This window comes from Crinia signifera, chromosome 1 (assembly GCF_055691185.1).
Source record: "Crinia signifera chromosome 1, ASM5569118v1, whole genome shotgun sequence".
Classification (NCBI taxonomy): domain Eukaryota; kingdom Metazoa; phylum Chordata; class Amphibia; order Anura; family Myobatrachidae; genus Crinia; species Crinia signifera.
This window is the reverse complement of record NC_139217.1, coordinates 26,495,843-26,510,380: the sequence shown is the minus strand read 5'-3', so window position 1 is coordinate 26,510,380 and position 14,538 is coordinate 26,495,843. Positions and strand designations below refer to the sequence as shown.

The 14,538-nt window shown below is 44.8% G+C and overlaps 2 protein-coding genes across 5 annotated transcripts in view; one reads left to right on the top strand and one right to left on the bottom strand.

Moving 5' to 3' along the window:
* CTNNA2 (catenin alpha 2) overlaps positions 1-14,538 on the top strand; it is a 1,425,647-nt gene that overhangs the window by 770,941 nt on the left and 640,168 nt on the right. The gene's annotated exons all lie outside the window — the stretch shown is intronic.
* Positions 12,136-14,538, bottom strand: part of LRRTM1 (leucine rich repeat transmembrane neuronal 1) — a 3,114-nt gene continuing 711 nt past the window's right edge. The window contains exon 1 of the mRNA XM_083180314.1: positions 12,136-14,538. This exon is cut by the window's right edge and continues 711 nt beyond it. Coding sequence (XP_083036440.1) covers positions 12,513-14,171 — 1,659 coding nt within the window. The 5' untranslated portion in view covers positions 14,172-14,538 and the 3' untranslated portion in view covers positions 12,136-12,512.

Sequence of the window (14,538 nt, the reverse complement as noted above, 5' to 3'; positions counted from 1 at the left end):
CCAGCAGCTTCTCTCCCGCAGTGCCCACCAGGCCAGCAGCTTCTCTCCCGCAGCATTCCCCAGGCCAGCCATTTCTCTCCCATAGCGTTCCCCAGGCCAGCCGTTACTCTCCCGCAGCGCTCCCCAGGCTAGCGGTTTCTCTCCCGCAGCATTCCCCAGGCCAGCCATTTCTCTCCCATAGCATTCCCCAGGCCAGCCGTTACTCTCCCGCAGCGCTCCCCAGGCCAGCCGTTTCTCTCCTGCAGCACTCCCCAGGCCAGCCGTTTCTCTCCCGAAGAGCTCCCAGGCCAGCCGTTTCTCTCCTGCAGCGTTCCCCAGGCCAGCCGTTTCTCTCCTGCAGCACTCCCCAGGCCAGCCGGTTGTCTTCCACAGCACTCAACAGGACAGCTGTTTCTCTCCCGCAGCGCTCCCCAGGTCAGCCGTTTCTTTTACGCATCGCTCCCCAGGTCAGCCGTTTCTTTCCTGCAGCGATTCCCAGGCTAGCCGTTTCTCTACCGCAGCACTCCCCAGGGCAGCCGTTTCTCTCCCGCAGGGCTCCCCAGGTCAGCCATTTTTCTCCCGAAGCGCTCCCCAGGTCAGCCGTTTTTCTCCCGCAGTGCTACCCAGACCAGCCACTAACACGTAATGTACACTAACCAGGGACACGAACACATACACTAACCACATACACTAACGCCCTAACACTAACCACATACACTACACCCTAACGACAAACATAACCAGGTACACGAACACATACACTAACCAGGTATACTAACACATACTGTACACTAACCAGGGACACAAACACATACACTAACATACACACTAACCACATATATTAACCAGGTACATTAACCACATACACTAACCTGTACACTAATATATACACTAACCACATACACTAACCTGTTCACTAATATATACACTAACATGTACACTAATCACGTACACTAACCATGTATACTAACATGTACGGTACACTAAGCCATACACTGACCACATAAACTAACATTACACACTAACCACATACATTAACCAGGTACACTAACCAGGTACTCTAACCACATGCACTAACATGTACACTAACCTGTACACTAACATGTGCACGAACCATGTATACTAACCTGTCCACTAATATATACACTAACTTCTACACTAACCATGTTGCTTTTGCACCATTATAACACTGGGTAGACTCGCTGGGAACTCCCCCATGCTGGTACAGTTATAATTATGCCATTAAGGTGGATTTTGCATAATAAATATGTTTAGTGAGGGTGGCAGAGCACTTTTCTCCCTACAAAATTGATTCTCCTACGAGTATTAGGTCAGTAACACCGACATGTGTTCCTGGAGGAGAGACGCAGGAGGACATGGTGGTGGTGAGGGGGCAGGTATTGTGTCGTCATGAACCCGTCAAATTGCATCATCATGAATGTTGTGGTAGAGGGTGCAAGTAGTAGTTATAGTTATATGTGAGCAGGTTATTATACCTTTTCCATATACAGTATAGGCATAATTGCCAAGTGGTCCAATATTCAGTCAAGGTCCCAAACCTGTCTATATTATTATTATTATTATTATTATTATTATTACAACAGTAATTCCATAATTTTCCATTTGAAGCGTGGCACAAATTTAGGGGTGTGACATAACAGGGTGTGACCTGTACTTGCGACACTCCCGCAAGGCCACACCCCCAGTTATGCCGCTGTCGGGGCATGAATAGATGGGTGACAGGGAGGGACTCCCAACTGCCCCCCACCCCTGCCTCGGGACACTGTCAGCCCCAGGAGGGACACAGGAACCTCCCGATAAAACGGGACATTCCTGCGGAAAGCGGGACAGTTGGGAGGTATGCTATTCCTCCATTCTGGGGTATAACAATTTCTTTTTACCTTGGTTTATCTCTTCATGCATTTATTAGTGATTTGCAACTCTGCACTATTTCCACAGTAGCTTGTGACTACCATGGCAACCACAGTCACATGACACATTAAGGCTAATACTAAGCTGGGCAAAATTTTGGCTGAAGCCCCTTGCACCGCTGCTAATTCTGCCTATTACCCCGCACCCATCAGACAGCAACACTTTGCACTCCTCACCCATAGCAATCCTCATCCAGAGAGCCGTAACACAACAGTGCCCTGTATACACGTTACGCTATACAGTACCGCACCTTATTCACATATATACTACAGGAAGCAGCGCTATACACCATAGGATATGAAGGTAGGCCAGTGATAATATATTGAATAAATATCAGATTTAAAATATGTAATTTATTTATCCATATAAAGAGGGGTAAACATTAAAAACAAGAAAGGAAAACAATAAAATATTCCTACATGTAGGTATCTGTAATATAGTTACACAGTAACCATTAACACAGGCTTGCCTACCCTCTCGGAATAGCCGGGAGCTACCCGAAAATCGTGTCCTTCTCCCGGCCCCTCGGAAGGGTGGGCAAGTCTCCCGCTTTTTGGTTATTGTCCCCGCTCCCCCCCCTAGGGATGGCCATCGACCATCGATGATTAGAAATCATCAATGGTTTATGGCCGATGTCAAATTGTTTTGCCATCGATGGGGGAGAGAACCAGATGGTTTCCCACCATCGATGTAAAGCTTAAACGAATAGTTTCGTTTTTGCTTTTTCCCTAAAGTGCCGGGACACGGAGCATAGCTCCGCCCCCGACACCCGTGAAGCCCTGCCCCCGCATTTTGATTGGCCCACAGGCCACTCAATCACAAAAAATGGATGACCATCCTTATACAAAAACATCTATGGTCATCCATTGAATAGTTATACACTATCGATGGCCAGTTGCACTTTTGCCATAGATGGCAACCATCGATGGCAAAGGCAACGATGGCTATCCCTACTCCCCCCTTGCCCGCTGGTTTCATTACTGTAAAATTGCTGGTCCGCGGTGAGGGGGCGGGGCTTAAATTACGTGATCGTGTCATTTTGCGTCATTTAAGCCCCGCCCCTCTCCACTGCCCGCAAATCACAGTGTTTTGCAGCATGGGGGCGGGGCCAAGTGATGTCAACCTTGCCCCCGCCCCCCTGACGTGTTGCCCGTAGAGGTGAAATCCAAAGTAGGCAAGTATGCGGTGTGGTGTCACACTAACCATGAATCCTAATGAGGCCAGACATGGGCAGTAGTAAATATAGATGAACTGAACCTACCAGTCTCTAATGTAAGGGCTGGGGGAGAAGGCATTTTTGAAGCACCCAAATGACAATTATTCAGTTATTACATCTGCAAATGGAAATTTGGCCTAATTTAGACCTGATTTGTTCCCAAAATGTGCAAAACCGTGCTTATCAGAACTTAAAGCAGCAACCAGAACCGAGTGGTTCCTCAGCAGCAGTGCTCAGTGGGGCTCAGTCTATCATACAGACCAGGCAGCAGGGACAGTGACAGAACTCTTGTGGCCCACTTACACTACACTGACATCTCTGGAGGCCCCCTCCCTCCCTCCCTCACAAACACACACCACCACCTGGACCAGCAAACCAATGCATCTCCCCCTGTGCGTGCCGCAGGGCTGCGTGTCACCAATGCATGACGTGCATCACTACATCGCACCATCCACAAGGGGCCGGTGGTTCATGGCTGCAATTCCATGGACACAGAAACACAATATAATAAACATACAAACAGCAACAGCTAATATCAGCAGATTATAGACACTTGACACCAATGAAAAAGTATAAATACCCATCAAAAATTTACTGTATTGAACTAAACTAAAACTACCCGTGCCTGTTTTATTTCTCCTACCTGAGTGGCACTAGATGTGCGGCCCCATTTTCTGCCTCCCATGTGATGGTTGGTGCCCAGGAATGTGTATTGTCTGTACCACACCTGTCCCCGGGCCTGACAGGCAGGACCTCCTGGACCAGCTCCATTCCTCCACACTGGAGCGGGTAAGGGACCTCCTTTTTCCCAGCTGGCATGTCTCCCACAGTTCCTACCTGGCTGCCATCTTCATATGCTGCCACACACAGGGGGTTGTTCTAATCCACTCTTTCTGACAAAATCCTTCTTAGAGGGACAAAACCATGTGCACTGCAGGGGGGGGCAGATGTAACATGTGCAGAGAGAATTAGATTTGGGTGAGTTATTTTGATTCTGTGCAGGGTAAATACTGACTGCTTTATTTTTACACTGCAATATAGATCTCACTTTGAAGTAAAACCCCACCCAAATCTAATTATCTCTGCACAAGTAACATCTGCCCCCCTGCAGTGCACATGGTTTTGCCCATCTAAGAAGGATTTTGTCAGAAAGAGTGGATTAGAATAAGGCCCACAGTTCTTCCCACAATGCCCTGTCACGTCCTCACCTGTCCAACCTGTGGCTCTCCAGCTGTTGTGAAACTACATATCCCAGCATGCCTTGCCATAGTTTAACATTCCCTAATGATGGGACTTGTAGTTTCACAACAGCTGGAGGGCCGCAGGTTTGATATGCCTGCCCTAGGCCTTTGCCTAGTTTGGCTATGTCTGGGGCCGGCTCTAGAAGCAAGCAAAAAAAGAGCAAACAACTTTGCCCCTTGGTGACGCCATACTGCATTGCACTTGGTGACGCCATACTGCACTGCACTTGGTGATGCCATACTGCACTGCACTTGGTGACGCCATACTGCACTGCACTTGGTGACGCCATACTGCACTGCACTTGGTGACGCCATACTGCACTGCACTTGGTGACGCCATACTACACTGCACTTGGTGACGCCATACTGCACTGCACTTGGTGACGCCATACTGCACTGCACTTGGTGACGCCATACTGCACTGCACTTGGTGACGCCATACTGCACTGCACTTGGTGACGCCATACTGCACTGCACTTGGTGACGCCATACTGCACTGCATGTTGCAGAGATTTAAAATGTGTAGAGAAATTTAGATTTGTGAAGGTCATGTTTAAACTCAGATCTACATTGCAGATTAAAAATCTGAGGGGCATATTTACTATACGTCAAGTTTACAAACCCAGAGTTTGTCTATGTGACGTGTCTATTTTTGATCCTTTCAGAAAGATTTAAAAAAGGAGACAATGATATGTAGAAAAAAACTAAAAAACAATCATGCCTTAAAGTTACTTAATAAATATATATATATATATATATATATATATATATATATATATATAGACTTCTATCTGATATTGCTGCTTTAACCCTCATTCATAGTTGCCTACCCTCCTGCATTCTGCAGGAGACTAACTGAAATAGCAGCAATCTCCCTCTCTCCCTCATTAGTCTAGCAATCTCCCTCATGTCACTAAGCCCACATTACACTGTTACATCATAGTTACCTCCCCTGCTGCATTCTGCAGGAGACTAACTGAAATAGCAGCAATCTCCCTCTGTCCCTCATTAGTCTAGCAATCTCCCTCAATTCACATAGCCCACATTACACTGTTACATTTTTGGGGAAAAAAGGAATGAGAGATAGATACAGTTATATTGAATCATCAGCACCATTTCCCAGCACTTTACCAAGTACAGTAGCTCTTACTAACTGCTTTGCGGCTCATCTACATTTAGATATAAATCATTTTACAAGATTCCTCTCAGATATAGCAGTACACACCCACGCTTCTAGGTGCCATGTTCACAATCTCTTTTCACAATCTCTCCATATATGGTACTAGACACGCCCTTTGGGTGGTGCATGACACGCCCCTCAATAGGGCGCTGTGCAAAATTCTACTACCAACTATAATCTCCCTGAAACTAGTTTTCAAAAGTAGGCAAGTATGCCCTCAGTGCAAAAGATAAAATCATACATTTTCTAAAATAAAACATAAATAAACCAACAACCTCATAATGAACCAAACAACCTCATAATTATGGCTTCTAGTGATCACCATAGTGGAAGGAAAGTTGCTAGGTTCTCAAAATGGCCGCCCCCCACTGTGCCTTCAGGTGATGATGCCCAGAGATGTCTGTGTGGGGATATATCTCAGTCCCCAGAGAGTTCATACAAAATAAGCCACATGTTTAGTTTAATAACATTATTATCGGCCATCTAGAAAGAGAAAGTCATATAGATCCAAAGCGATAAAGCTATTGTTTACACCAGTGCCCTCCGACAGAGACTGATTACTGAATGCAGATCCTTAATAACTGATAATATCATATTGTGTTGCCAATGTTACCCTCCGGATGTTCTAGTCCTTTATACTAGGCCAGGAAAAGGGACTTGTGTGTGTTTTCTTATGCAATCACCTAAAGTACAACATCCCTACCCAAGCAGCTGTTGTGAAACTACAAGTCCCAGCATGCCCTAGCACCATTTTGCTATTAGGGTATGCTAATATTGGTGCAGGGCATACAGTGGACCAGTGACCTGATATGTATTACTCTAGGAGTAACGTGCACGAGCGCCCGCTTACGCCAGGTAACATTTGCTGAATGGATGCTAGTACTGTATGTATTGTATCTGTCCACAGTTCTTTCAATAACACAGCACTGTATAACGTAGCACTGGCACAATATTGATTGCCACTGCTGGGCCCAATTCAATATCCTGGTGACCCTTTTCAACTCAGTTTCTCCCCCCAAAAAATTCCATAATGAGTTATAGTAACCTGGGTCCAAACAGAGTCGGATTAATCCTTTGTGGGGACCGTGCACTTTAGAAAGGGGGGCCCCCTCCTCCTTGTCATTACTGGCCGCAAACTGCATGGGAGAATATTGCACTGTCAAAACACAGAGTAAAAGCAGTATAAACTTGGTCAATGCTCAACTGCAGGGGGAAGGGGATTAATATAAACATATATATATATATATATATATATATATATATATATATATATATATGCACACGAAGCGGCTGCACTCACTTTCAACAAATAAACTGAGTCCACTCAGTAGTTCAATATAAACGTTTTCGGTTTACTTAACCGTCATCAGATATACTTATATATATATATATATAAATTACCACATGAAAAGCCTCTGTCTCTCCCTCTGTACCTTATAGGAGCCCTGACAGGCTCAGCGCTGCCTCTGATTAAAAACCCTCCCATGACAAGGATGCTGCTGCTGTCCTCCATGGGCCTGAGAAGCATATGAGGAGCTCCACCAAGCAGAGCTCAGCACAAACCTCTCAGCCTCTGACCTCTTATGCAAAGTGTTATGGGACTTAGTCAACTCCCACTTGTGCAGTCAGTATGCCTTGACTCCTGATGCTCAGCACCATTAATCATTGTCACATTGGCAGATAGGTGAAACTGCAGCACTACCCCACTGCATGCACAAAACCATTAGCTAAAAAAAATAAAAAAATATATAAAATACATGCCAACCACAGGGGGGCCCTCAATAGAGGGGGCCCAGGGGTACTGACCCCCTGTGCCCCCATTATAATCCATCCCTGGGTCCAAGGCAGAAGCCTAGGTTGTATAATGAGTCTCTATAGCTGTAAGGGGTTAAAGCAAATCCTGTAATGTTACAATAAATGTCAACAATGTTACCTGCTGTATGAGTGGGGCTATACATACAGGACAGCTACCTGCTGTATGAGTGGGGGCTATACATACAGGACAGCCATACTCGCGCCACAAGCACTAAACCAAGTACAATTACTAAACCTTGGAGACATACCAACCAACCAGCTCTAATTGTCATGCATTACCATTCTCTGGCATATGGCAGTTAGGAGCTGGTTGGCTGGCACTTTATCTCTCTCCACTTTGAGGTTTATGTGCTAAGCCCCGTGGAGAGATAAATTACCAACCAGCTCTTAACTGACATTTTTCAAAGAAACTCTGTTAGGAGCTGGTTGGCTGTTACTTTATCCCTCTCCACTTTGGGGTCTATTTACTGAGCATTGGAGAGAGTTACAGTATCTGCCAATCAGCTCCCAACTGCCATGTTACAGGTTGTGTTTGAATTTGGAGCTGGTTGGTTGATACTTTAGCACTCTTCAAGGCTTAGTACATCTCCCCCAGAGCCTGGTTCTTAGTAGGGAGCAAAGCAACTTAAAAGTGACTCTTCACCTTGGTAATCCCAAACCTCCTAACTGTCCTGATTACAGCAGGACTGTCCCCCGCTGCAGGGGGCAAGTCCTGCCAGCAGGGGGGCCGTTTGGTGGAGTCGGAGTTCACTGCTGCACTGCACAGCATCTCTTTGGTGCAGGGAGGTAGCCAGGTGAAAACGTTGTTCGTGGTTCTAGGCCACGCCCCTCTACCCGATGCCACCCTGCCCAGTAGCCCCGCCCCTTTTTTTTGGAATACAATGTGCACAGCTGCAGAGGAAATATAAACCTGTCCAACCTTTTTTATGGGCTACATGCAAAAGCGCCCCGTATTTACCATGAAGGAATACAGTGCGCGCACAGTATCTGCACACGTTATACTGCAACATGGTTTGTCCACGGGCAACATCTCTTATCTCTTTTTCTTAGCCAACTCAGAATCGTTGTGCGTCCTTCCTGATAAGTACAGCAGTGGTTTCCAACCTCACATACCCCCTACGGTACACGTTTTCCAGGTCCCCTTACAGAATAACAATCGGAACTATCTGTTTCACCTGTGGATGTTTTAAAATGTGTCTGAATAATGAGTTTACCTATCTGCACCTGCCGGGTGACCTGGAAAACATGCACTGTTGGGGGTACTCTAGGACCAGGGTTGGCAACCAATGGGATGCAGTAAAGATCAGTGTTGCAAAATGACCAATAAATAGAATTACCAAAACAGTGAAGTGCACACAATTAGCTATGAATAGTTTCTGGGTCCTGGGGTGGGGATGGGGGGCAGAATTTGGGAGCCCCCCCCCCCCCAACCTGAAGGGAATAAACGATGGCCGGGTTTATTCGGCGATGCAGATAGGTAAAAATGGGAGCATGGCACCACATCACGTGAGGCCACGCCCTTTCCATAGACCATGCCCCCCTTTTTCTGAGTGTCCCGTTTAGCGAGATGTTGGGAGGTATGTATGTATGTGTATAGTATGTACTGTATGTGTGTGTGTGTGTGTGTATATATATATATATATATATATATATATGCACACTGCATGCTTAACCTGCCTCTCCTACTGAAACAAGTTAATGCTAGTTTAATGTGAATTTCAGCCGTCATTTATCTTGTTGCCTGGCGGGTGGATGGGATTTAAGCCATGAGATTTCCAGGCTGGTGGCTGATAGGATGGCGGCCTCCTCTCCCAGGGGGCAATACATCACAGCCGTCCTGTCACATAATCACAGGACCTCTGTGGACCCCAGGAAGATGAAAACCCACATTGATTTGAAATAATGGGGAATAAATAAGTTCATGATAAATTTGGTGGAACATCTCCCAGCCTGCCTCGGAGGCCACTAAATGACCTTTAAATAAATAGGCATTATCCTTTCTCCTTTCTGTAGGCCCTCCACCAGGATTGCGTTCCTCATCAATTCAAAGGAACACTGATATGTTATACATTTATCTTTTTTATTTCCTTGCAAACAGTGAGAGTAAACCTCACAGGAACCAATTACTGGCACATGGATGAGTATTATAAAACCCGTATATATACAGCGTATATATATATATATATATATATATATATATATATATATATATATATATATATATATATATATATACTGCATATCTTTCAGCTTGACCGATTCCACCCTCCACCTCTGTGCTGAGCAGCCTCACACCCTCCATCTCAGCCTCTCTCTCTGGCAGGGTGTGCTGGTACCTGTTGTTCCACCATTGCTGGACAGACAAAATGCCACCGGCAAGTGATGCTCTGCTCCACTGCAGTAACCTCACTAAAGTTAAAAAAAAAAAAATTTGCTGCTTAGCCTAAAGGGTTAACCGGATTTACGCTCGAAGGAATCAAACCCATGTCAGATCTGCAAACTGCCCTTCTCTGGGCGGAATAAAATGCAGCAGAGAACAAACAGAGAAATCAGAGAAATTAATGAATTCATCCTAATAAAGCAATTAAATAATGTGTGTGAAATCCGTCACCTAATGTTACAGAAATATCCAAATAGCCGAAATGGAAAATACAGATACACAAAAATCCCATTCTACAGTACAACCGCCATAAGCAGAACGTTCCAAAAAAAATCATTTTGCCATATCTGGTCTGTGCCAGAGAGACGGACAAGAAACATCTGCAATCCCTTCTCCTTCCACTTTCTCCAAACTCCTCTAACCCTCATCCAACATCATTACATGCAGGCTAATTATGTTTTCCAAAAGCTCTGCAGTAAGTTTGATTAACTGGAAGAGCTAGGGGGAAAGAGGTGGGGAAGGTTATATCGAAAAATGATTTGATCAGAATCACACCAGGGTGTCAGGATGCACCTGTTTAACCAGAAATAAATGATACTAATAGGATTGATAATAGAATCCTGATCATACAATAAAAAAATTAAAAATAAATAACACCTCCAACCAGGATAAACCAGACATATGCGGGGCAGATTAACCCTTCGGTGCTGTGGTAAAAGGGAATTGGGCGTTAACCCCTCTTTTCCCCGATGCCTGAATCTGCAACAGATTGTTCTGTGCTGTGCGTGACAGTGCTCTCGCTACGGAGGGTGAATCCAGGTTCCCTGATGAGATTGCTCATTTATCTCTACTCTATTTGCATGCTGGAAACATATACTATCTATCTATCTATATATATATATATATATATATATATATATATATATATATATATATATATATATACATATATTAGGGGATTCTTCACTATTTATTAATATCAGTTAATTTAGTGAGTGCAGAGCCCCTACAATTTCTGTTTAAACAATGTGGTCACAAGCCATAGGGCACCCCAAAACTAGGAAAGGTGAGTGCCGATGTTTAGTGTAATACACACACACACACACATATATATATATATATATATATATATATATATATATATATATAGTAGCATAAACGAATACCTACAGCAAACAGCTCATCATTTCATGTTACATCTCAACTTGATTTGGTTGCCATGGGAACATAGAAATTAAAGACATTGTCTGAACCAGAAGACGATGCTCATCTTCGAAGCACCCCTGCTTATATACCTATGTGTCATATATATATATATATATATATATATATATATATATATATATATGAGACAGCACTCACTTTTTTAGTTCAGCATGTTGGTGCAGGGTCTACCACACACACACACACACACACACACAACGCATCAATTACTACTGTATTCAGAAAAATGTGGTTTTTTTGACTCATGATGCATCATCCTAGCAGTGGAACTACTAGTCCCAGCAGGCCCTGTCAGCCAGAGGCTGTATAACCTATGCATTAGCAGTATCTCTCCTAACTGCGTATATGAAGTGGGCACGGAGAGCAATGCACTGTATGCAGCCCGTGTTGTGTTGCAGCTGTGAATCCCGCATGCAGTTAGCCAGCTCTGGGTTTGATGCATGGAGAATGGCTGTTAGCTAATATCACCTTAGTTGTACATTTCCCTGCTTCCCTATAGCAACCACAGGTGGATACCTCGCACTGACTTCTCAGCCTTATATTCTTTCTGCTGCAGGGAATCACCAAGCCTTTAACATTTCTGCTCTTACCATCATGAACACAAGTTTAATGCTATTGCACCATATACCCCATAACCCCACCTTAGCCTGGTGTTAACACAACACATTGTTTATGATAGCATATAGATCCAGTGCTGTGTATCTGCAGAACCCATTGAGTCATGGAGCCTATTTAATGGAAAATAATAAAATTACTCAATTTTTTTTTTTTTGCATCAACCTTTGGCACTTTGCTGCAGTCTGCAGCCGACAACCATTGCACAAACGTAACACACTTATATGCCCTTCCCGTGCCAGATTCCAACAGGTGCATGAAATATTCCATATACAGTCTCTGGTAAAGACCAGCCACTTGCTGCTCATAGCCTTCCCCTAGCCCAGACCGGTCTAGAAGTTTGCTTTCCATTCCATATCTGCAGTGCTCGCACTGCCAGCTGCACTGGAAATAATCTACAATTTATGGCAGTGCAAGACATTAATGCCTATCAGCCATTGATCCAGCTATTGCTAAATCCAGGCTGTTGTTGCTAGGGGGGACTACAGTGCATCTCCAGGAAGCTGCTGAGTCTTACTTGCAAAACACCATTTAGCGTACACCATTCTGCAAATATTGTAAATGCTATTTTATTGTTTTGTTCTTTTAAACATCGTAGTTTACAAAAGAAAATCAATGTGGTACCTTTGTTTTTTTTTGTTTTGTTTTTAAACACTCTCAGATTCCTGAATATACTGTAGACAAATCTCCGTACCATTTTTAGATTTTATTTTATTTTTGTTGTTTGTTTTTTTAGTTTTGTTTTTTAAACGGCTGACCGTCCTGAAGGTTTAGGGCACAATAAAGCTAAATTGTCAATTCTCTCTCTCCGATAGATCCCTCTGAGTCAGTCAAGAGGGGGCATCAGAGAATGCAACAATTCCTTCAGCTTGTCTCTCTGCCATTGTCATTTGGTTGCACAACGTTTAAATCCCCAGGTGGAAGATAAGATCACACCTCACATTCCCTGGCAGGTGGCTGGTGACAGGAACAAGAGCCATATTCATTAATGATCACCAGGGCCCCTTCGATGTGGTTGGGTTTGTAATCAACATAGTATTCCTGGGCAGACATTGCAGCCATTTGATGCATGGTCTGTTTTTGCTTCTGCTTCCGACGTTGTGTCACAAAGCACTGTCTCAGCTGTCTGAGGCTGGCTGGAAAACATTTCCAAGAAACGTACAACATCAAAACCACTATTAGGAAGGAGAAAATTAATGCCATAGTCCCCGTGACTACCTTATGTATCTGGACAGTATTCTCAGGGTGCTCACTGGGTATGGTGGCCACCAGGTTGTCCGTGGTTCTTTCCCCTTCTGTATCCTGCACATCATAGATGGTGGTGGTCATGGTGGGGCCATGGTGGGTGATTTTGTCACTGTTGTTCAGTGCTGTGGAAATGGCATTAGCACTTGTTGGGTCTGTGGGGTCCTCACATAAGTGGAAGGCATAGACGGCATCTAGAACATCCTCTCCTTGGGCATACTCCGGGGTGGTGCAGAGCATATTGCCATCATAGCGGCCTTTGAAACCGCTCAGCCAGGAGGCCAAGGCACAGACGTTGCGCCCGCAGTCCCAGCTGTTGCCGGCCAGGGTGATGCTGGTGAGGGACCTCCAAGAGTTGAGAATTCTGGGGTCGATGTAGGTGAGGCGGTTGGAATCCAACTGCAGAGATTCCAGGTGAGGTACGCTTTCAAAAACGTGAGGCTCGATGTACTCGATCTCGTTACCCGAGAGGTCCATTTTGGTTAGTTTCCACACCCAGTCCAAAGAGTTAACCACAAGGGTGACTTTGTTCTTCCTCATGAAGAGGGAGTGTAACGAGAGGAGCCTCGGAAAATGAGCTAGATTTACCTTGACCAAGTCATTGTGCTCCAGGTGGAGCTCGGCAAGCTTGAACAAGCCGGCAAAAGAGTTGCGAGCCAGGCTCTTCAATTGATTGTATCCCAAGTCCAAAAACTCCAGGCTGCGACAGTCCTGGAAGATCCTGACTGGCACAAACTTGATGGCGTTGTAGCGCATCTGTAAACTCGTCAGCTTGCGCAGCCCATGGAACAGATCCGGGGCCAGAGACTGGAGGTCATTGTTTGATAGATCCAGGCTGCGTAAGTTTGGCATGGATCGGAAAGTGTGGTTAGCCAGTTGTGTTATTTTGTTGGAACTAATTGTGAGTTCTTTGACTCTGCGCAGTTTTTGAAAGGCATTCCCCTCCACTGTGTCTATGTGATTGTGATCCAGATAGAGCCACGTGAGCTGAATTAACCCTGTGAACTGTCCGTCCTGCAGCTCGGTGATGCTGTTGTACCGCAGAGACAAGCCCATCAGGCCCGAGAGGTTGTGAGGCAGCTCCGTGACATTCTGTGACTCACAGTACAAAAACCTGCCCTCGCAACGGCACACTCGCGGGCAGCCGCTATTCACGAGGGGAAGCATTTTAACAAATATGCCCAGCGCACACAGTATTAACCCTGGGGGCTTTCTCAGCATCCAGTTTAAACAGAGACCAATGAGGAGGAAATCCATTAGCAAACACGTTTCCAGATTTTCTTGAGAATGTCCATTGAAATTGTCCCCAACTTCTACATCATATTTGAATAAAATACATGTCATATATGTCACTAGAGGTGCAGGCGGGTGGCAGAGATTAGGGCATACACAGTTCTTGGCAGCATTAAACTTGATGCAAATTAGAAGGTGAGCAGATTTTATTCATGGTAAAAAAAAAAGAAAGAACTGCAGGAGGAACAAAAAGAGAAACGGGAGGAAAAAATATCTTTCTTCATGAAAGAATTTAATTTAAAAAAAGTGTCTTACCCACCCTTTTCCAGAGAGTGACAAGCTCCATTCAGCGGCTTCCTTTGTGTTTTGGCTAATTGTATGCAGGGCTAAAAGACCCCTCTGTGCTGCTAATACAGTAGCTTTCAGCTTTTGCAACGCTGGCAGGCTTACAATGTCCCCCTTTGCTTCTTCTCAATGA